This window comes from Kogia breviceps, chromosome 19 (assembly GCF_026419965.1).
Source record: "Kogia breviceps isolate mKogBre1 chromosome 19, mKogBre1 haplotype 1, whole genome shotgun sequence".
In the NCBI taxonomy this organism is placed as follows: Eukaryota; Metazoa; Chordata; class Mammalia; order Artiodactyla; family Physeteridae; genus Kogia; species Kogia breviceps.
This window is the reverse complement of record NC_081328.1, coordinates 15,183,061-15,205,718: the sequence shown is the minus strand read 5'-3', so window position 1 is coordinate 15,205,718 and position 22,658 is coordinate 15,183,061. Positions and strand designations below refer to the sequence as shown.

General features: G+C 45.6%; 1 protein-coding gene across 1 annotated transcript; it reads right to left on the bottom strand.

Moving 5' to 3' along the window:
* Positions 1 to 221: 221 nt before the first annotated feature.
* On the bottom strand, positions 222 to 17,767 carry SPAG5 (sperm associated antigen 5). The gene is made up of 24 exons (XM_059047344.2): positions 17,645 to 17,767; positions 17,262 to 17,387; positions 14,203 to 15,293; positions 13,924 to 14,098; positions 8,545 to 8,619; positions 8,208 to 8,300; positions 7,978 to 8,112; positions 7,643 to 7,762; positions 7,428 to 7,520; positions 7,212 to 7,325; positions 6,773 to 6,866; positions 6,466 to 6,613; positions 6,284 to 6,386; positions 5,962 to 6,095; positions 5,611 to 5,749; positions 2,663 to 2,774; positions 2,409 to 2,495; positions 2,027 to 2,147; positions 1,799 to 1,910; positions 1,337 to 1,417; positions 1,020 to 1,175; positions 867 to 941; positions 656 to 736; positions 222 to 417 (listed from the first exon to the last, which is right to left on the bottom strand). Exons 1-24 carry the CDS (start codon positions 17,693 to 17,695, stop codon positions 346 to 348), a joined length of 3,588 nt encoding a protein of 1,195 aa, XP_058903327.1. The 5' UTR covers positions 17,696 to 17,767; the 3' UTR covers positions 222 to 345.
* Between the last annotated feature and the right edge of the window lie 4,891 nt (positions 17,768 to 22,658).

The following is a 22,658-nucleotide window of genomic DNA, read 5'->3' as shown; positions in this document are numbered from 1 at the left end:
ACCAGGGCTACAGGCAGTGAGCCAGGGAACAAGCAGTCCAGTGACCAGAGCATCTGGGGAAGAAAAGGCGTCGGGGGTGGGTGGGGAGACTGGCTTTGGCTCTGGATGCAGTGGGAGGGGTGTGTGGAGGATGCCCAGGCAAGAGGGCCAAGTTGCCTCTCCCCTGACCTCATCCACTCACCTCCTACCCAAGAAATAAAATTCAGTGAGCCTGAAGAAATACATTAAATATACTTTATTTAAATAGCATTAAACAGAGCTGGCTCTAAGCCAATTGGTCCTGGTGTTGGGGTAAGGGAGTACTGCAGGTAAAAAGGGGTGAAACAGAGTCCAGCTTTCAGTTTCTTAGTTCAGAAATTCCAGCAATCCCTGTAGCTCCTTGCAACCCCTCACGACCTCTGGGATGGACAGCAGAGTCTGGCAAGAGATACAGAAAAGGCAGCTCAGGGTCACAGGCCAAAGGCCCAAGGCTCCCAGCCCCAAGAAGCACCCACTGAGTTAGAGGGGGGAAAATGGAAGCCACAGAGAAGGCTGCAATAGTGAGTCAGGTCCAGCTCTCAGCAAAGGCTGGGAACCACAGCTATGCTCATCAGTACCCCCTGGGCCAGGCCTTATACCAAGTGCCTTAGTTGCATCAACTCCCTCCCTCCTTTACCTCATAAATATGTTGAACAATGTCATCTAGTTTCTTTAACTCCTTGTCAGAGCGCCGCAGATTCTCTTCCAGGATGTTTCTCTAAAAAGCAAATAGGATGCATAAGCTCTATGCTTAAAAGAACAACATAGCTTGTGGGGAAAGATAAATATGGCAGGGCACTTGCTAGTGGTGACAGGAAATAGCCCTAGAATGACATGGAAATTCTTACGTGGCTCTGGAACTTGACCATGAGTTTTGCCTTCTCATTTTTCATCTCCAGGAACATCACCCTCAGCTTGTCCACCTATAGATATGTTCAGATCAGTAGGGGCACAGCCTAGGGTTCCCACCAGTTGCCCAGCTCTTCTATTAACTGAGTCACCTCCTGGGAGAGCCACACTTTCTCCTGGATCCAGTTAGTGGCCATGGGCTGACTGTCGGGGTTCAGCTGGCCTGCCAGGGTCTCTTGGAGCACCTTAGTCTCTGTCTCCGCACGCCGAAGTGAACGGGTGAGCTGGGTCACCTCCTCTCTAAGCCTCTGGGGATGAGAATGGAGAGGTATCTAGTAGCCCTCGAAGGTTCTCTCTATCCTTATCCCATGTGGTTAGCAAGGGTAGACCAGGGGACCCAATTCCCACATTTGGGACCCTGGCTACCAGTGACATAGAAGGCAGAGGCTGGGCATCATGAGGAACGTACTATGAGCTCACCACTCTTGTCTATCTGCTCTAGGATCTTCTCGTTCTGCTGCTGTATCACTTCCTGGAGTTCCTTTTCATTCTGTGAGGAAATGGGAGGTAAGAAAGCAGTGGGAGAGCTGGTTTCTTTGCAGCCCTTGCCAAGAGATAGGATTTTGTGCCTAACCATGCTTAGCCCAGGTGATACCAATTGATAACACTCCAATTCTTCCTCTAGAGCTATGTGAGGCCAGGCACATTTCCGTGTTGAGAGAGTTCTGCTGGAGTTCTAGGTCAGCCTGGAAGATGGGTCAGTCTATAGCTGGTTCCCAAACATGTGAATTGTCTGACCCCAGGAAGGGCAAAACTAGGGCAATGGTTGGAAAATCTCCACCACCCAGATTCCTGGAGAGACAACAGCTCCCAGTGGGCCCTCACAGTTGCCCCAGTTCTTCATTGCTTCATTTCCAGGCCCCTCCTCCACCTTGTAGCGCAAGCACAAGGCCTGGTTCAGCTTCTCTATGTCCACTTCCTTTGCCTTCTGGGCTTCATGATGCTGTTCTTCCTGGGCCTGCAGCTGAGCCTGCAGATCACATCTAGGGGAGGGAAGAATTCAGCATTATTCCTGTCCCCCCAGGGGCTGCCTGGGCCCTTGACATAAGGGGCTGATCACCTGACCTGTCCCCTCTCACCAAGACTGCACTCCACTCACATCTTTCGCTGCAGAGTCCTGACAGCCTCTTCTTTAGACTCCTGCAGCAGGGAACACAGGCTCTGAAGCTCCAGAGTCATAGTACTCATTTCTGCCAGGCTATTCTCGATGGCTGGGGTTTCTGAAAGAGAAAGTACTAGATAGAGGTAGAGCCCTTTAGCTCTGGAAGGAAGAAGTGTGTAGCTATCACTTCCACAACTCTTATCCATGTTCCCCACCCACAGGATCTGAATGTCTGGAACATTACCGATCCCAAAAGGCAGAAATGAAATGAGCCCAAGTAAAATTGAGGTTTTTAGAGCAAAGCACTTCTCACTGCTTTAGTCTTTATCATCACTACCAGATCTAGAAATGAGGCAGGATCCCTGGAGCCCATCCTAACCTGTAGGCTGATGAGAAACCGTTGATGCTACTCTGGTGAAAGCACTCTTGTCACTTCCAAGCAAGGGCACAGGAGCCGATTCTGGCTCTAAAACAAAATGCAACCATGGTAGAGGGCCCCTCTGGTGACCCAGTCAAGGGTCGGCCATCACGGGAGCCAGGGAGAGACAGGGTCTGTTGGCGGCATCTTCAACAGCTGAAGATATCAAGAGCAGAGTCACAACTTTCCCACCCCTAAATTCCAGGGTCTTTAACCTTCATCTGCCACTGCTGTCAGGGTGCTTCCCAAAAAGGTGCTGTCGCTGGGCAGAGGGTGTTCCTGGGAAGGAGCACAGGCTGTGCTTATCGGGAGGGTCTCTGGTTCAGCCTAAGGGCAAAGAAAAAAAAAAGTCACCTGCTTTTCAGGGATAGTGGGTTCCCTGAACTTCCAGGTATTCACCGGCCATCTCCTCGGGATGCTGTTCTATATGTCACCTCTCTTCTCTATCTTCAACTTCTCCATTAGCTCCTTTCCCTGAACTTAATTCTCTCTCACTAGAACAACAATTTTAAAAAAAACAAAAACCCTTCCTCTTACCTTAAGTATGCTTTTAGCTACTGCCTTTTCTTTTTCCCTTCCATTAAAAAAAAAAAAAAAAAAGGAAAGAAAAGCCTACATTTCTTGCCTAAAATTCTCACCACGTATGGACTCCCTAGCCCACTACACTCAGGCTTCTGCCCCACCATTCCACGAAAATTCTCATTATTTGGTACACCAATGGCATCGGACACCTTTCAGGTCTTATTTTACCTGACCTATGTGATAACCAATGACCATGTTCTTTTAGAAACTTCATTTTCTTCACTTGTGTGACATGACTCTCTCTCCTACACAGGTAGGACTCATACCTTTCTGGCTATTTTCTTCTCTCTATCCACAGGTCTTTCTTTAACTGTGGGCTCCTTCTGGTTCATCCTTGACCCTCTTTACATTCCCCAGGTGGCCTCACATCAGGAGCTCCACAAAAACATCCACTTCTACATGGATGACCCTTCAATCTGTCTCTCTCAACTGGACCTTCTCCCAATCTCCAGGCCCAAAGGCTCAACTACCTGTGAAAAATCTACCAGATTGCTCCACAGTTCATCTGAAATTTAGTATGTATAAAGCTGAGCTAACCATTTTTCCTGTCCCACCCCACCAAAAATCTATTCCTCCACCTATATTTAAGCTCCTAGAGCAGGGGAGCAGCAAATTACAGCCTGTGGTTCAAATCTGGCCTGCCACCTGTTTTTGTAAACAAAGTTTTATTGGAACACTGCCACATCCATTTATTTATATACTCTCTATGCCTGCTTTTGAGCTACAAAGGCAGAGTTGAGTAGCTGAGACAAAGACCATGTGGCTTGCAAAGCCGAAAATATTTATCATATTGCACGTTACAGGAAAAGTCTGCTAATCCCAGTTCTAGAGTGTCGCCATCTTTCCAGCAATCTAGAGATCATCATTCACTCTTGCACTGTACTCCTATATCAAACTGATAACCATGTTCTGTTACTTTTCTTTTTTAGATTTTTTTGATGTGGACCATTTTTTAAAGTCTTTTTTATTGAATTTGTTACAATATTGCTTCTGTTTTATGTTTTGGTTTTTTGGCTGCGAGGCATGTGGGATCTTAGCTCCCCAACCAGGGATCAAACCCGCACCGCCTGCATTAGAAGGCGAAGTCTTAACCACTGGACCGCCAGAGAAGTCCCCATTCTGTTACTTTTACTTCCTAAATATGTACTGAATTCATCCAATTCATCCCCTCCTCCATATCCCTTTAGTTCAAGCCTTCAAAAATCTGGCCTCCTGCCTAGCTCTCCAGCCTTTTCTCCTTATAATCCTTGCCCCACATAGCTCCTATAATCCAATCATAAAGAGCTACCTCCCAGTTCCCAAACTTGCCACATTCCACATGAGCAGGGCCTTGGCCTTGTTCACCTGTAGTCTCAACACCTAACCCAGGTCTTGTCACAAGGTAGACACTACAAAAAGTACCCGTAGTGCCTCTATGACTTTCATACTATTCCCTCTGCCTGGTGGGCCTTCCTATATACCCAACCCTGCCCTACAAACTTCTAACCTCAAGACTGCCCAAGAGTCACCTGCTCTGAGAAGACATCTTAACTCTCAAAGGTAGAACTGATGCTCCTTTCTCTGTGGTCATCCAGGCGACCCTCAGTGGCCATCCAGGAAACCCTCTATCACAATCACAAGCCAAGATGACAAGTTTACATCTGTCTGTCTTCCCTGGAAGACTGGATTCCTGTGCTTAGCACACACTGGGGAATGGGGTCAGATCATAAGCAATTCGATTTCAGGATTCTGGCTGTGCCTTTAACTGTTGAATAAGCTAACTAATGCTGCATTCTGAAAAGTACCCATTTATTGTTCAGTGTGCACTGTGGGGAAGCCAAAGAAGCAAGGCTAAATTTCTGCTTTCTTTAAATACAGTCTCGTTGAAGAGACCAAACATCCAAGGCAAATTAATACAAGTGCAAAAGGAGAGTAAGTTCATGAGGAATATAGCAGGAGATCACTGAGTCCACTGATGTTTGGGAACATTTCAAAGAAGGTGAACCAGAGAGGATTTTAATAGGAAGGAAAAGGTATTTCCAGTTTGAAGATAGCAGAGAACGGATATGGTAACAGCACGCATCTGGGTGCGAATGGGGATGAGACGTGTGTAGTACGTAGGCAGTCTATGGGAGTAAAGGGTTCATAACAGGGAGGTAGGAGACAGAAGAAGAAAAGTTTGAGTGACAGGTTGAAGACATCCTGTAGGCAACTGAAAATCACCGAAGGTCACAGAGATGGAACAAGAATAGAATTTTAGGAAGACCATTCTATACAATAAGGATACAAGTGGAAAAACTTTCAGTAAACTAGGATTAGAGGGGAACTTCCTCAACTGGATAAAGAATATCTACAAAAAGCCTACAGTTAACATCATACTTAAAGGTGAGAAACTCAAAGCTTTCCCTTTAAGATCAGGTACGAGGCAAGGATGTCCCCTCTCACCATTCCTTTTCAACGCTATAGGGGAAGTTCTAGCTAACACAGTAAGACAAGAAAAGGAAATAAAAGGTATACAGTTCAGGAAGGAAGAAATAAAACCGTCTTTATTCGAAGATATCGATACAATTGTAAGGGAAGAGAAGGAAACCCTGGACCCTACCTTCTCCTTTAGTTTTGTCTGTAGGAAGAGGGTCAGGCTACGGAGTTGCTCAGTCAGCACCCTTAGCTCTTGGGAATACTGGCGTGTCTTCTCCAGGTCTTGCTGCTGTTTCTCTGCCATGGTGCTGGCCAGTTTAGCCCTGAAATAAGAAAGGAACAGAGAAGACGGCCAAACACCAGGTGACCTTCTCTGAACACTTCTTCAAATCCCCACACAGAACTGCATTCAACGAGGGGAAACAAGAGGCTCTTGGACCCTGTCACAATTCCTTTCTTGGAGACTTTAGCTTCTAGAAGCGGTCCTGGGAGAGATAAACACTAACAGGGAAGCACAGAAAGGTAGAGGTCTTACTTCAGGTTCTCCATGGTGTCCTTCAGGTCCTCACAGTGCAGGCTACGCTCCCGGAGTACTTCCAGTGTGGTTTTCAACTGACACTCAACCTGGCCCAGCTCCAGGTGAGCAACCTGATTCTCTTGTTCTGCAAACTGGGGAGACAGGAGCAGGAAGGAAGGCAAGGAGCGAGGAAGGGAGGGGGGAATATGCATCTAAGTGGGAAATTTTAGAGTCCTGGGAACAGAGGCTTTTTCCAGTCCAGAATCTCAAACCTCACCTAAATACCATCAGGGAGGAGTCACACTTCTGCAGCTCCCCTGCCCCAAGCCATCTTCCTTACCTCCAGGGTCTCCTTTAGGTCCTGCATCTCCTTGGCCAGGACCGCCTGCTGTTGCTGCAGCTCTGCCTGCATATGTTTTAATGCCATCTCTTCCTTTTGCCATCTGCCAGAGACCTTACGTTAGATCCCATTGGTCCCATATCCTGGATGCCTACTGCCACAATAACCTGAGAGGAACTCACTGAGCAGCCTTCTCCTCACTGCTCTGGGTAAGCTGGCAGAGCAACTGATCCTTCATGGACAGGTCCTGGGTACAATGGGCATGCTGACTCTGTAGCTCTTTTAGCTGACTCTCCATGCTGGCCAGAATCTGCAGCTGAGCCCGGAGATCTAGACCAAAATTATCGTAATGACACCATGTGGTCACCAGGCCCACACGTCCCCACACTTCTGCTCTAAGACAGGTGCCCTAGAGCACTTTCTTGCGCTACTGCCACACCCAAAGCCTCAGCAGGGTACAACTGCTTGCACACATGCACACATGCACACCTGTTGCCAGGCGACTGTTTTCCAACTCCAGTTGTTCTAGTTGGCTTTTGCAGTCCTCTAAATGGGAAGAGACTTGTTCCAGCTCCCTGGAAACCTAGGCGAAAAAGACAGTTTTCCTCCCACAGCTCCTCCTGAATCAAGAGTCCCAAGACTTAGTCCAGTTTCTCTTTCTGGACAGGACAACAAACCACCTTGTTCCTGGGAAAAAACACTGCAGCAAATTAGTCTGATCCTCAGGAAAAAGTAGAAACAGGAGGAAAGTTGCTGAAGAAGGTGCTGAAGGCCATCTTATAGCAAAGGGACTGGCTGGTCTCCAAACCGACAGATGGAAAGAAGACAGGTCCCAGGGAAGAGGCTAATGACACCACTCATCAGAAAGGCCTTCTGTAGAGAAGAAGGAGGAAACCAGGCCTAAGCAGTCCCCACTCCTGGTTTGTACCTGCTGCTTTTCCTCAATTGCAGCGTCACGTTCCTGCAGGGTCTGCCGGCTCTTGGCTGTAAATTTCTCTGTGAGTTGTTGAAACCGGCTCAGCAGAGCTGTCCATGTTACATACTACCAGGGGAAGCAAGCAGGTCAGAAGAGCACCCTTGAGACAAGACTCCTAACAGGGCTGGCTGTGAGCAAAGGAGCAGTATAATGGCCCCAAATACTCACATCCAGTTGCATGGATATCCAGTCCTGCTGCAAGGCTGAAGTAAGACTTGCTGTCTGCTGAGCCAACCCTTCTTGCTCAGTATGAAGCCCTACCTACATGAGAAGGATTGTCAATGGAGGGGGCCCTTTCCCTCTGGATACAGGGAAGTAGGGGTACATGACCGTCCTCCCAGTGTGTCAGTATGGATCCCAGGAAAGAATATGCCTTCAATTACCAGTTGGGTCTGGGTTTCCTTCAAAAGGCCTCTGAATTTCCCCATGGATGCCAGGTCCTGTTCCAGTTGGCTGATGCGCTGGCTGGCGTGTGCACAGAAAACCTCTAGCACTGTCTCTGCCTGTTTAGAGAAGAGGAGGTTGAGAGGACACTGTGGGCAGAGGAAAGATACAGCACAAAAAGCCATAACTATCAGTCACACCAGTAGTCTAGTTCATTATTCCCCAGGGCAAGCAGTTTTCAGGCCACCCATCTGTATCTCAAGTCAATTTACGTTCCTGCAGGAACCTTAGGAAGAGACCTCCTACATCCAGGAACAAAAGCCTGACACCTTACCGCATCTTTGCCTCTGAGGGCCATTTCCTCTCTGTGCTTTGCCTCCTCCCTTTCTGCTTTGAGGCTCTGGAGCCTTGCCCTCAATTTCTTCAACACATCAAAACAGCAGGACACCAAGGTTTCTGTACGCCAAGACTATAAGATAAGAATCATATACTGTGTCTGGTTTCTTTATTTGGCTGAATTTCAGTCCCACCAAAGGCTTCTGCCTCCATCTGCATGCTGCTTACCTCCTGACTCAGAGCAGTTTTATCTTCATCTAAGTGTAGCAGAGATAGGTGAAGCAAGGATATCAGCTCTTTAGAGACCAGCACCCATGACTGCTGTAGAGGGAGAGATGGTTAGGTTAGATCAAATAAAGTCACTAAGCAGGAAGTAAGCAGGGACACTGAGAAGCCACCAACCCCAATTTCACGATCCCAATAAGGAAGAGATGTTCTTAACAAAAGGAAACCTCCCTTCACTACCATGGCTGAGTACCATCCATCATCTGCTAACTGCTCAGGAGTCACCATTCTTGATCTTCACAGGAGACCCAGCAATGGTATAAGGTCAATCAACACTTACCATGACATTCCTGGCCTGCCGCAGAGCCTGTCCAATCTCCTGGCTCTCCTGAAGATGCTGAGGTTTCTTACTCATCTAGTTGGAGAAACAGAGTTGCCCATTTTGCATAGGCAACATGCACCACCAGCAGCTCTTTGCCCCTCCCACCGAGATACAGGAGCCTTTCCCATTAAAATCAGGAGCAAGGCTCAAAGCTTGATGAAGCCAAGTCAGAAAAATTCCAGAGGTAGGTAAAAAAATTACTTTTTAAAATAACTTTTTTTTCTGATTATGTGTTTACTGTAAAATTTTGGAAATAGGAAAGTGAATAAAATGGAAAAAGAATCATTATCAATTTCACCCCTAGAGCAGTGATTCTCAACCAACAGTATAGCACCCACCCCAAGAGATTTCAATATACCTCCACACCAGATTTCCTTGCTATAGGGATTTGCTGTAACTGATGAGTATGTTACCTCCCTCAGGTGTCAGGGGGAGAAAAAAGTTGTAGACTACTGATTTAGAAAGAAATAACTATATTTAGTAAATTCTAAGATGATTGCCTTTTTACAATTTTTTTTTTTTTTTGGCCGCACTGCGTGGCATGTGGGATCTTTGTTCCCCGACCAGATATCAAACCCCCGTGCCCCCTGCATTGGAAGCACAGAGTTTTAACCACTGAACCACCAGGGAAGTCCCTGTCTTTTCACATTTTAACACCACTGACATTGGTATGCATTCAATATTGATTGTATCTTAGATTTGATGAAAGACAGTAATGCTTAAGAAAAACCACAATTGAGATTATAATATATAAATAAATTTGGGGTCCTGCTTTTCTTACTTAATTTTATTATACTAATGTTATTTAGCCCTGAGTTTATATTTAGTCTCCTCATTGAGAGCCTGAGACTAGTATATGTGCTTTAGGGAGAACTATCAAAGTAGAGTATCACTCATTTTTAACTTCTGCTGATATTTTACCTCACCTCAAAGCCTCTTAGAGGTTATATGAACTCTGAACTCCTTTCTTTTTTTTTTTCCTTTTTATTTATTTATTTATTTTTGTTGCTCTCTAGGTATCTTTTTTTTGGCTGGGCCATGAGGCTTGTGGGATCTTATTTATTTATTTATTTTTGGCTGCGTTTGGTCTTCGTTGCTGTGCCTGAGCTTTGTCTAGTTGCAGCAAGTGGGAGCTACTCTTCGTCGTGGTGCGCAGGCTTCTCACTGCAGTGGATTCTCTTGTTGTGGAGCACTTGCTCTAGGTGCGTGGGCTTCAGTAGTTGTGGCTCGCAGACTCTAGAGCACAGGCTCAGTAGTTGTGGTACACAGGCTTGGCTGCTCCACGGCACGTGGGATCTTCCCAGACCAGGGATCGAACCCAAGTTCCCTGCATTGGCAGGAGGATTCTTAACCACTCTGCCACCAGGGAAGTCCCCAAATTCCTTTCTTTAAAAACCATGAACATTAGGGCTTCCCTGGTGGCGCAGTGGTTGAGAGTCCGCCTGCCGATACAGGGGACGCGGGTTCGTGCCCCGGTCCGGGAAGATCCCACGTGCCGTGGAGCGGCTGGGCCCGTGAGCCATGGCCGCTGAGCCTGCGCGCCCGGAGCCTGTGCTCTGCAACGGGAGAGACCACAACAGTGAGAGGCCCGCGTACTGCAAAAAAAAAACACCAAAACAAAACACGAACATTACACTTATTTTTCCATGCTATTAAAAACTCTTGGCAGTCCAGTGGTTAGGACTCTACACTTCCACTGCAGGGGGCATGGGTTTGATCCCTGGTGGGGGAACTAAGATCCTGCATGCCGCACTGCACGGCTGGAAAAAAAAAAAGAACTCTTCATAAATATATTTTAAAATAACTGTAGGATATCCCATCTTATGGATGTACCATTATTTTTCATTCTTTTTCATTTTCTTAAAGTTATCATCTTTATACAGTATTTTTTCCCCCTTAGGATTTATCCCTAGAAGTGGGGTTACTGGGTCAAAAAGTTTGAACTGCTTTGAGCAGTTTAAATTGCTTTCAAAGACGGCTGAACCCGTTTAAAGGCATAATGTTCAAACAAGAGAAAAAAATTTTAAGTGTAATATTAAATATAACTGTTTTAAAGCATAAAAAAGAAAAAAGATTGAACCAATTTATGCCCTACTGACGACAGGACAATGCTTACCACTATTAATCTATTTTATTCTTTGCTATTTTGTCAGAAGAAAGTAGCATCTCATGTTGCAATTTGCATTTCTCTGATTACCAGTAATGGTAACCTTCTCAAATATTTATTTACTACTCATTTTAATTTTCTTAAATCTCTAACGGTCTGTTCATTATTGGGGCAGACGAAAATCTTAGTGTGCTATGTAGAGTAGATAAGTATGATTTCAAAGGCAGCAGAGCCGTAGAGAAACTTTGAAGTTCTGAGAGAAAAGTGGGGAACCTTCATTACTGCTGCAAGGCAGCCATCATCTAGGAAAAAGCCTAGTGCTGGAGCAGCAGTGCTGAGTCATGATGCTGCAGCAGTCTGGATATAAGGAGGCAGATCTCTTGGAGTTCATCACTCCCCTCCCCAGCAAAGCAGACATTGTTCCCGACTGCGTCATGCAGTAAGGCACAGAGTTACCCCTGGAGCCCTGGAACAGGGCACACATACTGCTCAGGGCGGGCCAGTCAGGCAGGTGATGAGATTAGCGTGAATGAGGCAGCCAAGCGGCAAGGACATGGCACTGTGATGGGGAATGGCTGAAGGCACTGTCATTTCCTCTCTTTGGTTCTGCTCCAGTGGTCTCTAAAAGGATTTGGCAAGCTTCAAGGAAAGAGGGTACAAGGCCACCTCAGGGATGGGGAACAAGGTCAAGGACAAGAGGAAAGGATACAAAAATAAGAAAATACAGGAATGATGAACCTATGGCTTCCAGGATTTTGACAAAAAGTAAAGTCATTAATTTGAGGATATTTTCAACCCAAAGGAGGCCTTTGGAGTTTTAGAGACCATCTTTTTTTTTTCTGGCCATGCCGCGCAGCTTGTGGGATCTTAGTTCCCTGACCAGGGATTGAACCCTGGCCCTCGGCAGTGACAGCATGGAGTCCTAACCACTGGACCGTCAGGGAAATCCCGAGACCATCTATTCTTAGCATCAGCCGCCTATATTACCTCAACAGCCACAACAATGAGGACCTCAATTCCTTCCCTGACACATTCCCTTACTTCCTCGGCCTGTCACAGCAAGACTCCTCTAGAACAATGGTCTTTAAACTGTTTTCCTCTCATATCTCCCACAGTAATTTTGAAAGCTGGAGTACGCTTACGTTTAAATTGTTACAAACACTGTAATTTCCACCACCTTAAAAACATTGACAGTTTGAAATAAAACTGTTACATCACTCTTAAATATATCCAATGGTATAAATGTTACATACACCATAATGATTTTTTTTAATGTTTTTATTGGAGTATAATTGCTTTACAATGGTGTGTTTGTTTCTGCTTTATAAACCATAATGATTTAATACCTATTTGATACCTTTAGAAAATACACAAAGGGGACTTCCCTGGTGGTACAGTGGTTAAGAATCCACCTGCCAATGCAGGGAACTTGGGTTCGAGCCCTGGTCCAGGAAGATCCCACATGCCGCAGAGCAACTAAGCCCATGTGCCACAGCTACTGAGCGTGTGCTCTAGAGCCCGCGAGCCACAACTACTGAGCCCACGTGCCACAACTACTGAAGCCCGCACGCCTAGAGCCTGTGCTCCACAACAAGAGAAGCGCACCGCAACAAAGAGTAGCCCCCGCTCACCAGAACTAGAGAAAGCCCGTGCACAGCAATGAAGACCCAACGCAACCAAAAATTAATTAATTAATTTTTAAAAATATACGAAGTTCTTCTTTAACAGAAATTTTATATCATCCCTTTTTCTTCTTGAACCTCTACTTTTACTCCTCTCAGAATTTTATCCTAATAAAACATACTTTTACACTTTAAACTCTGATATTAGTATCTCTGCAACGACATCAAAAGTTCATCTAAATTTAAATAAATTAAAAAACATTTTCAATTCCTCTGACCATAAGATTTTAAATCTATTTATTTATTTATTTTTGGTTGCACTGGGTCTTTGTTGCTGCGAGCGGGCCTTCTCTAGTTGTGGCAAACGGGAGCTACTCTTCGTCGCAGTGCACAGGCTCCTCATTGCGGTGGCTTCTCTTGTTGCGGAGTACGGGCTGTAAGCATGCGGGCTTCAGTAGTTGTGGCACACAGGCTCAGCAGTTGTGGCTCGAGGGCTCTAGAGCACAGACTCAGTAGTTGTGACACACAGGCTTAGTTGCTCCGCGGCATGTGGGATCTTTCCAGACCAGGGATCGAACCCATGTCCCCTGCATTGGCAGGCGGATTCTTAACCACTGTGCCACCAGGGAAGTCCCACATAAGATTTTAAGTGAGAAAACTCTCTTTTGGATGGAGAAATATTTTCATGAGCTGTATACTAATCACTGTAATAATATAATTTTTAATTAAAATCATCAACACATCCAGTAAAATTTTACTGGAGATCCATCTACTAATGAAATAGATGGAGCAACCCCCCCTTATTAGTTCATGTGTCTGTGATTACTATAATTCCTACAATAAGACATAGTTCAGCAAGAATTCTATGCCTATTTTCCATTCTTACAGATACAAGATTTATGTGAGGGAATTCCATGGCGGTCGTGTGGTTAGGACTCCGCACTCTCTCTGCCAAAGGCCTGGGTTCGATCCCTGGTTGGGGAAGTGAAATCCCACAAGCCATGTGGTGCAGCCAAAAAAAAAAGATTTCTGTGAGAAAATTTCTTCACATAAATAATGGGAATAAGTAGGAATGAAAGAAGGGAAGAAGGGCATGTCACCCAATTCTAGGAGCTCCTTTGGAGATACATGCCGAAAATCTCACAGTGAACTTCCATCCACTGACATAACTGAAGTCTTCCTTCAATTTTGTTGAAAACACACAAAAATGACATGTTACATAGTCATTGCAGTCATTTGCCTTCTCAGCACGTACACAAATATTTTCTATTGTCCTTTGAATGCTGCCTCTTGACAATGTAAGATTCAGGACAGGTAGTAAATATGCTCTTCTTTATAGTAAAGTTAGTAAATTGGGCAAGGGTAATTGAGAATGGGGAAGTAGGAAAGAAAACAAATTAGTAAAGAGTGCGTTTGGAAGATGAAGATCTAGAAACCGATTCCTTTAACACTTTCCTTGCTTGCATTCCCTTGGAAGGTCTTGATGTACCCCAGGGGTATAGTGAGTACCAACAGCTCTAAGGGATTTTCCAGATCCTCAGCTTTTATACATATTCTAAGGAAGAGGGCCCACTGGGATCCTCCACACTTTGGGAAGAACCTTCTTACCCCACTGGAAAAGGTGTCAGTCTGTGTGCTGCTGTCCTGAACTTCTGGGTGAGGGCCAGTCAGCTGGCTCTTCCAGTCCTGCAGCTGGCGGGAGAGAACCTCCAGAATGACAAGAGAGTTCAGCAGGTTATCTTCCAGGTCATGTCGAGATAAGGCAGTCAGATCTGGAGGACGGCTGCAGTAGGAAGAGAAGAACATGAGGAGAAGAGAGGGAAAGGGATGGGAGTGGCAGATCCAGGTGAATGAAGTCCAGGAGCACAAAGATACAGGGATACTTACCCCCATAGAAGGTGCTCTGTCTCAGAAGTACTGTCCTTGGTGCCCACCAGGCCTGTTTGGGATGTGTTTGTACTCCTTTCCTGCTGTGCTGGGGGAGTAAACCAAGTCCCCACAGAGCAAGTAGAGAAAGGGGTAGTGCCAATTGCAGCATCCCGAAACACAGAGGGAAGAGATAAGCTCTGGCGGAGATTTTCCAGCATGACGGAGGTATTTACACCTTTTTCCAGCCAGGCCAGGGGAGACATCCAAGGCCCCATATCAGAGACGGGAATGCTACCAGCATCTTCTACCGCTGGCCCTGGAGCTGCCTGGGATTCCATTTCTCCTGGATTTTGGGTCAGGCCTGTGGGTGGCACATCGTCCATATTTGAGACAAGTGCTTGATCTCCCAATTCAGCCTCCTCAGGGAATATGGGAAAGCTCATTTCTCTCTCCTCTGTAGTTCTGTGCTCTAAAATTTCCTCCCCTGGGTCCACAAGACTGACAGGGAAATCTGCTGCTAAGACAGTTAAAGGGGAAAGCCAGAACAGGGAGGAAGGCAACAAGGCATTACTTTCAGAAGGGACTAAGTCCTCAGGCACAGCCTCAGTCCTATTGTCCTTCAGGCTTTCCTTGGAGCAGTATAACTGTTTCTCAGAACAGGGATTTTGTGGGTACTCCAACAGATGGGATGAAGGATCCTGAAATGTAGGTTTCTCAGGCATAGCAGGAACAATTGCTGAAAAGTTGTCTTCCATGCAGGGGGCCACCCCCTTTCTCAGCAGATCTCCTGGCCTCAAAGGCTCATCTAGAGAGAAGCTGTTTGTCTCTGCCATGGTATCTAGATGGGCCTCGAGTGTAATGTTTTGCTGCTGCCCCCCTGGAGAAGGTACAAGGACCATGGTTTTAACCACATTGTCACCCAGTGGGTCTACTGCTTCCTCAGATGTTTTGGGAGTAGAATTGGTTTGGGGAATCAGATTTAGGGGCTGCTCATCTGATTCACGTTGACAAGCTTCTAGACATGTTGAGGGATGGCTGAACTGTTCTGAAGGGGAGTCTGTCTTCTTAGCATTGACAAAATCCAGTGGAGATGAGCTGTTGCTGCCTTCCTGCCAAAGGAAACAGAAGTAGTTGACTAATACAGTCAGTTCTGGTTCTCAATATACAGTTATGGGTGCAGGATACTGTCTGAACTCAAAAAAGGCTACTGAGCCTGCGCTCTAGAGTCCGCGAGCCATAACTACAGAGCCCGCGTGCCACAACTACTGAAGCCCGCATGCCTGGAGCCTGTGCTCTGCAACAAGAGAAGCCACCACAATGAGAAGCCTGTGCACCGCAACGAAGAGTAGCCCTGCTCGCCGCAACTAGAGAAAGCCCACATGAAACAACGAAGACCCAAAGCAGCCAAATTTAATTAATTAATTAATTAATTAAAAACAAACAAACAAACAAACCTCCCAGAAAACAAAAGTCCAGGACCAGATCATTTTACAGGTTGAATTTACCAAAATTCAAAGATTTAATACCCATTTGTCTCAAGCTCTTCCAAAAAATTAAATGAAGAGAAGGAAACACTTCCTAACTCATTTTACAAGGCCAAAATTATGTTGATACCAAAATCATACAAGGACAACACAGAACTCAACAGATCTGGCAGACTAAAAAAAGTGCAAGGACAGAGTAATTAACTATCTGCTGATGGATATAATAGAATGTGACATCCTTTGAATAGTAAATATGCTTTTTTTCATATGTTCATGGAACACTCAGAAAAATTCATCCTATACTTGGCTACAAAGACAACAGATTACAGTCTGATCATAATGCAAGAAAATAAATTTAAAAGGTGACACAAAATGGTTTTTAAGCACTTGGAAATTAAGAAACCCTCCTAGGTAACCCCTGGATTAAAGGTAAAAATCAAAAGAAAATTACAAACTAGCTAAAAATCATGACAAAGTACGAGTATTTATAATATACACTTAGAAAATGATGAAAAAGAGTTAACAACCCAATAGAAAAATGAGCAAATAATATAAATAAGCATTTCATAAAAGAGCAAACCCAAATAACCAACTCACATGTAAGAGATACACTCACTAGTAGTCAGGAAAATGAAAATTAAAGTAACAATAAGATATCACATCAGACTGGCTAAAATTTTAAAGATCTCTAACAACTACTACAAGAGGTGATGTGGGGAAACGGATATTGCCATACAATGCTGGAGATAATATGAATTGTAATAGCTATTTTAGATAGCCATCTGACAAAATTTAAAATTAAAAATATCTTTCCTTCAAACCAATAATCCTACTCCTGAAAATGTATCTCATTGAAATAAAGGTATCAGTACAAAGATATTTACATTAGCATTGTTTGCAGAAGCAAAAAAAGTGGAAAGATAAATGACCATTTATGACTAAATTAAGATTCATGCATACCACAGTATCTTATGAATTAGCTCTACACTAGTTGACATGCAGGGATTTAAACCACATTGTTAAATGAGAAAAGCAACAGGCAGAGAAATGTATACAGTCAATCCTCATTTTTTGAACTGAAAAGCATTTTCTACATAGCTATGTCTCTCAAGACCTTTCACAAAAGTACAACTCAGTGAGGGCAGTTCTACAAGGAGCTAGTTTCAACTCCCGTGGTCCAGGAACCCTGTCTGGAAGTGGTGTAACTTGATCCCAGGGGAGTTTTGACTACCTCTGGGAATGGATGGACATTGCCTCATTCTTGCAGCTGACTGACTTCTCTGTAAGTGAGTCCCTATTAAGAGGGAGACCACTAACCAAAGTGATAGTATTTCTGAGACGTCTGGTAAAGCCTGAACGGGGGAGGAGGTGATAAAAAAAACTAACAGCTAAATAGAGGTGCGGGTTCTCAGTGGACTTCTTTTAACGACCCTAGGGTACCTCTCTGTTGGCCTGAATAGCTGTAAATGGATGTCACCGAAGAAGGAAACTTCATTATCGTTATTAATTACGTTCCAGCCCTGGCCCTCTGTTCCTCTGAGCTCTCGGCCTCGGCAAAGAGCCCAGTCGAGAGGCTGGCCAGGCGAATCTCACCTGCAGCCCTAGCTTGCACAGTGATGGGGTGGACGAGTAGGCTATCGGGGGCCCTGTTTCCGAGTTGGTGAGGGCACCAGGCTGCAGGATAAGTTCTCGGAGAGGCGTTCTCATAGCTGCTTTTCCCTAAAACAGAAGAGAATGTGAGAAAGCCTGGGCTCTGCCAGCCTGCCCTAAGACGCTCCCCTCCCTCCCTAAGAAGCTCACGAGCAATAACAAGAGTAGGCTCCAACCCCAGTCCTCTGAACATCAGGACCAGCATTAGACTCCACATCCACCCGTCCCCAGGCTCGACCCAGCTTTCCACGACGCCCGGCGCTGCCAGCTACCCCGACCCGAAACCCCGGCCCAGCTCTCTCTCTCCATGAGGCCCTCCCGCTCACCGATTGGGGCGAAGGCGACACGCTAAGGTTCAGTTTTTTCACCCGCCACATCTTCAAAACAACACAGGGTGATCACCTCCTAGACGCGAGAGGCGACGCCATGCTCACCCGCCGTCTTTATTTGAACCTGCTCCGCGCTTCCCGATTGGCTGCGAAGTCTCAGTGCGTCAGGTGGGCGCGTCCGCTCCGGGCTCGAGGCAGGCGGGCGGGGGCGGGGCCTGTATTGGACCCGCCCCTCTCGGCCCCCTGTGAGCGCGCGCTCTGCGAGCCGACCCGCAACCCCCGACGCCGGCGGTATCCGGGACGCGCTCCGGGCCGAAGGCCAGCCTTTCGGCCTCACCTCCGAGAGGGTGACCGGAAAGTTGGACAGTCGAGGAGTCCATCCCTCCTGCTTCGAGTAGGCCAGTCTCACACCCTGTCGGAAAAGCTGTCCCCGTGGCCTGGCCTTAGGAAGTTTCTCCTCAGGTTTCCCTCAGGTACCTCAGCCTTGACCGGCAGGAGCCGGTCGGGGGTCTAGAAGGGAAGGTGAGTGGAGCGTTTTTTACGTAGGCTGCTCGGTCCGCACATAGGTCCTGCGTCCGTGATGACCTGAGACGTGGTTCTCAGCCTGCGCTGTCGTTTAGCCTCTTCAGAATTTCTGGTGTTTTCTTGGGACTTAACTCAGGGTCCGCAACAAGTTTACTGGAACAATAATAGCTCACAAGTATTGAACATTTATTAGGCACCTGGCACTCTTCCAAATGCCTTTTATATCTTAACTCCTTTAATCCCCAAAAGGGCATATGAAGTAGGCACCGTAAATATCCCCGTTTTACAGACGTAGGAACCGAGTCACAGATAATGTCTTTTGCCTAATGCGCCACAGGTAGTAAATGGCAGAGTCAAGATTGCCACCCACACTACCGACTACTGCATTCTCCTGTCGCTTGAAACCCCTCTGTGTGGGAAATTAGCTACTGGAGGTGGAATTGATTTTTGGAAACAGCCTAAAGTTAAGTATTCAGAGTTACAGTTTATGATGAAGTATGTTCCTTTGAACGCTCACGGCACCTTATTTACACTCTTAAGTCATAATGAATTTGGAAAAGACAATAACCCAGAGAGGAAAAACTATAATGTTACGAACTTCGGGGCTCTCAGAGGATGGGCTCTTCTAGAACTGTGTTGTCCAGTACCGTAGCCACTAGCCACATGTGGCTATTGAGTACTCAAATGTGGCTAGTCCAAATTGAGATGTATTATAGGTGTAAAATACAAACTAGATTTCGAAGACTTCGTATGAAAAAAGAAAAGAATAAAATATCTTATGTTAAAATATTGATTGCATGTTGAAATTATATTTTAGATACATTGGGTTAAATAAAATACATTAAATTAATTTCATCTGTTTCTTTTTTTTTTTTTTTTTTTGGTACGCGGGCCCCTCACTGCTGTGGGCTCTACCGTTGCGGAGCACAGGCTCCGGACGCGCAGGCTCAGCGGCCATGGCTCACGGGAGCTCCGCAGCATGTGGGATCTTCCCGGACCGGGGCACGAACCCGTGTCCCCTGCATTGGCAGGTGGACTCTCAACCACTGCGCCACCAGAGAAGCCCTTTAACTAATTTTTAATGGGGCTACTAGCAAATTTTAAATTACTTATGAGGCTTACATTATTTCTGTTGGACAACACCGCTTTAGAAACATAATGGTGCAACCTAAAGACGCTAGAGATAACAGTTGCTTGACTGGAAAACTGGGAGAAAGACAACAGAAGAACACGGACTTGAGCCTGGGATTCCCCCAGACTTAGCAGAGGGAATCCCAAGGTATATGTACTTCTGGTCAATCAAAAAGGTCCAACAAATAAAACAAGGGTGAAAGGGGCAGAAAAACCAAGACAGAAAACTCTTAAGTGCCAGTAGTAAAAGCTTGTATTATATAAAGTGTGACTTGGAATGCTTAGTCCTTGCTGCAGTTGGTATGCCAGATGCCAGGTGAGTAACCAAAGAGATATAGTGCTTCCAGCAGCAAATTAGGAGGGATATGGAGGGTAGACGAGAGGGACAATACTATTGTAAATAGGCAACATAAGCAGAATTAATTTGTGTTGTTTTGCATGAATTTTTTTTGTGGGGGAGCCCGTGCTCCTTGACTTGCGGGCTCTCAGTTCCCCAACCAGGGATTGCACTCCGGCCACGGCGATGAAAGTGCCAAATCCTAACTAACCACTCGATCACCAGGGAACTCCCTGCATGATATTTTTAATTTGGCGTTTTTCAAATTATAAAAAATAAGAGATGCTCGTTGTAGCAAGTGAAACAATACAATGAAAAGACATATTATATGATTTTTTTTTTTTTTTTTTGCAGTACGCGGGCCTCTCGCTGCTGTGGCCTCTCCCGTTGCGGAGCACAGGCTCCGGACGCGAAGGCTCAGCGGCCATGGCTCACGGCCCAGCCGCTCCACGGCATGTGGGATCCTCCCAGACCGGGGCATGAACCAGCGTCCCCTGCATTGGCAGGCGGACTCCCAACCACTGCGCCACCAGGGAAGCCCCAAAGACATATTAAAGGCACAGCCTCCCCCATCCATTCTACCTGCCTGAGGTAATGAATAGTGTATATGCCTTTATAAAAACATATGCAGAGAATTTCCTGGTGGTCCAGTGGTTAGGACTCAGCGCTATCACTGCCATGGGCCCGGGGTTCGATCCCTGGTCAGGGAACTAAGATCCCACAAGCCATGCAGCAAAACAACAACGACAACAACATATGTATACACACACACACAAGGATTTTGTTTGTTTTTATTTACACACGCTTTTTTTTACCCAAATTAATTGACGACTGGGGTCTCTGGGATTGAGAGCTAGTGCTTTTTTCCTCTTCTCTTTACATTTGCATTACTCCCCTCTCCCTCCCAGGTTCTCTTTTTCATCCTTTCTCTTTCTCTCTCTCTCTCTCCCTCGCTCTCCCGCGCTCTCTCGCTCTCTCTCTCTCTCTCTCTCTCTCACACACACACGGAGGGGAAGTAAGCATTAAGAGTCGTCTACATGGCATCATATCTTACACTTCTGCATTTTTTTCCCACTCAATGTCTTGTATTGAGCCTTCTAAGTCAACTGATACAGATCTAATTAACTTATTCATCACTTCATATTCCATGTCCTTTTTTAAAAAATAGGTTATTTCTCTTTTCTAATTTGTAAGAGTTCTGTATTATAGACATTAACTGCCGTCACATTGCAAATATTTTTCTTTAGATCTATTTTTTGTCCATTGACTTTATTAATGGTATCTTTGGCTATACAAAGATAAAACTTTTATGAGGTTAAAATGTTATCTTTCCTTTCAAAGCATCTGGATTTCTTATCTTGATTGATTCATTCATCTTTTATGTAAATGTATTCTTTTTCTTTTTTAAAATTTTTAAAATTTTTATTTTTGGCTGTGTCGGGTCTTCGTTGCTACACACAGGATTTCTCTGGTTGTGGGTGAGCAGGGGCTACTCTTCATTGCCCTGCGCAGGCTTCTCATTGCAGAAGCTTCTCTTGTTGCAGAGCACAGACTCTAGGCGCACGGGCTTCAGTAGTTGTGTCACACAGGCTCAATAGTTGTGGCACACGAGCTCTAGAGCGCAGGCTCAGTAGTTGTGGCACATGGGCTGAGTTGCTCCGCGGCATGTGGGATCTTCTCAGGCCAGGGCTTGAACCCATGTCCCCTGAATTGGCAGGCGGACTCCCAACCACTGCGCCACCAGGGAGGCCCTTCTTTTTCTTTTATAGTGCTTTCATTTTCTGTCTTGGTTTAGGTATCTCCTCCATCTCATGTTTGTATGTCTTAGTCTCCCAAATGTTGTAAGATTTTTATTTATTTATTTATTTTTGGCCGCATTGGGTCTTCATTGCTGCACGCAGGCTTTCTCCAGTTGCAGTGAGCGGGGGCTACTCTTCGTTGCGGTGTGCAAGCTTCTCATTGTAGTGGCTTCTCTTGTTGCGAAGCACGGGCTCTAGGTTTGTGGGCTTCAGTAGTTGTGGCACGCAGGCTGAGTAGTTGTGGTTCACAGGCTCTAGAGCACAGGCTCAGTAGTTGTGGTGCACAGGCTTAGCTGCTTTGCGGCACATGGGATCTTCTCGGGCCAGGGCTTGAACCCATGTCCCCTGCATTGGCAGGCAGACTCCCAACCACCAGGGAAGTCCTAAAATTTTTAATGTTTTGATGATTGTATTTAAATCCTAAATGTACCTGAAATTGTTTGTATATGGGGCTTCCCTGATGGCACAGTGGTTGAGAGTCCGCCTGTCGATACAGGGGACACAGGCTCGTGCCCTGGTCCGGGAGGATCCCACATGGGCCCGTGGGCCATGGCTGCTGAGCCTGCGCGTTGGAGCCTGTGCTCCGCAACGGGAGAGGCCACAACAGTGAGAGGCCTGCATACCACAAAAAAAAAAAAAAAAAAAATTGTTTTGTATATAATACGAAGTAGGGGTCCAACTATTTAAAAACAATTGTAGTTTTTAAATTTTAGGATTAGAGATTATCTAATTTGTAAAAGTCCAATTATATAGCCCAAATCAGCACCTTTGAGAAGTATCCACCAGGAAGTTCTGACTGAACTACAGGATAAAACTGGACTTATTAGCTCTGCTACTGTGTATGATGAAGTACTGAACGAAGGAGGCAGTGTGACAGCTGCTAATCAGTGGGGTTCCATAAACCAGCAAAAGTCATGGAGAGGCCAATGAAATCTGAAAAAATGATGTGGTTTCAGAATATAAGCAAAATCAACCTATAGGGAAGAAGGTGGCACGCTTTTTTGTAAATAAAATAATCATTCTTGATTAATCTATTGGACCTCTTTGTAGAGGCTGTATGAGTTTGCTAGGGCTGCCATAACAAAGTGCCACAGACTGGGTGGCTTAAACAACAGAAATTTATATTCTCACAATTCTGGAGGCTAGAAGTTTGAGATCAAGGTGTCAGCAGGGTTGGTTTCTTCTGAGTTCTCTTATACTGGCTTTTAGATGGCTGTCT

Excerpts from the sequence above, each read along its gene's own strand:
- SPAG5 (XM_059047344.2), bottom strand. The coding sequence starts at position 17,695 with ATGTGGCGGGTGAAAAAACTGAACCTTAGCGTGTCGCCTTCGCCCCAA. Across the intron at positions 8,620-13,923 it reads CTGACACCTTTTCCAGTGGG|ATGAGTAAGAAACCTCAGCA; the intron begins GTAAGAAGGTTC and ends TTCTCCAACTAG. Across the intron at positions 5,750-5,961 it reads GACACCATGGAGAACCTGAA|GGCTAAACTGGCCAGCACCA; the intron begins GTAAGACCTCTA and ends TTCTTATTTCAG.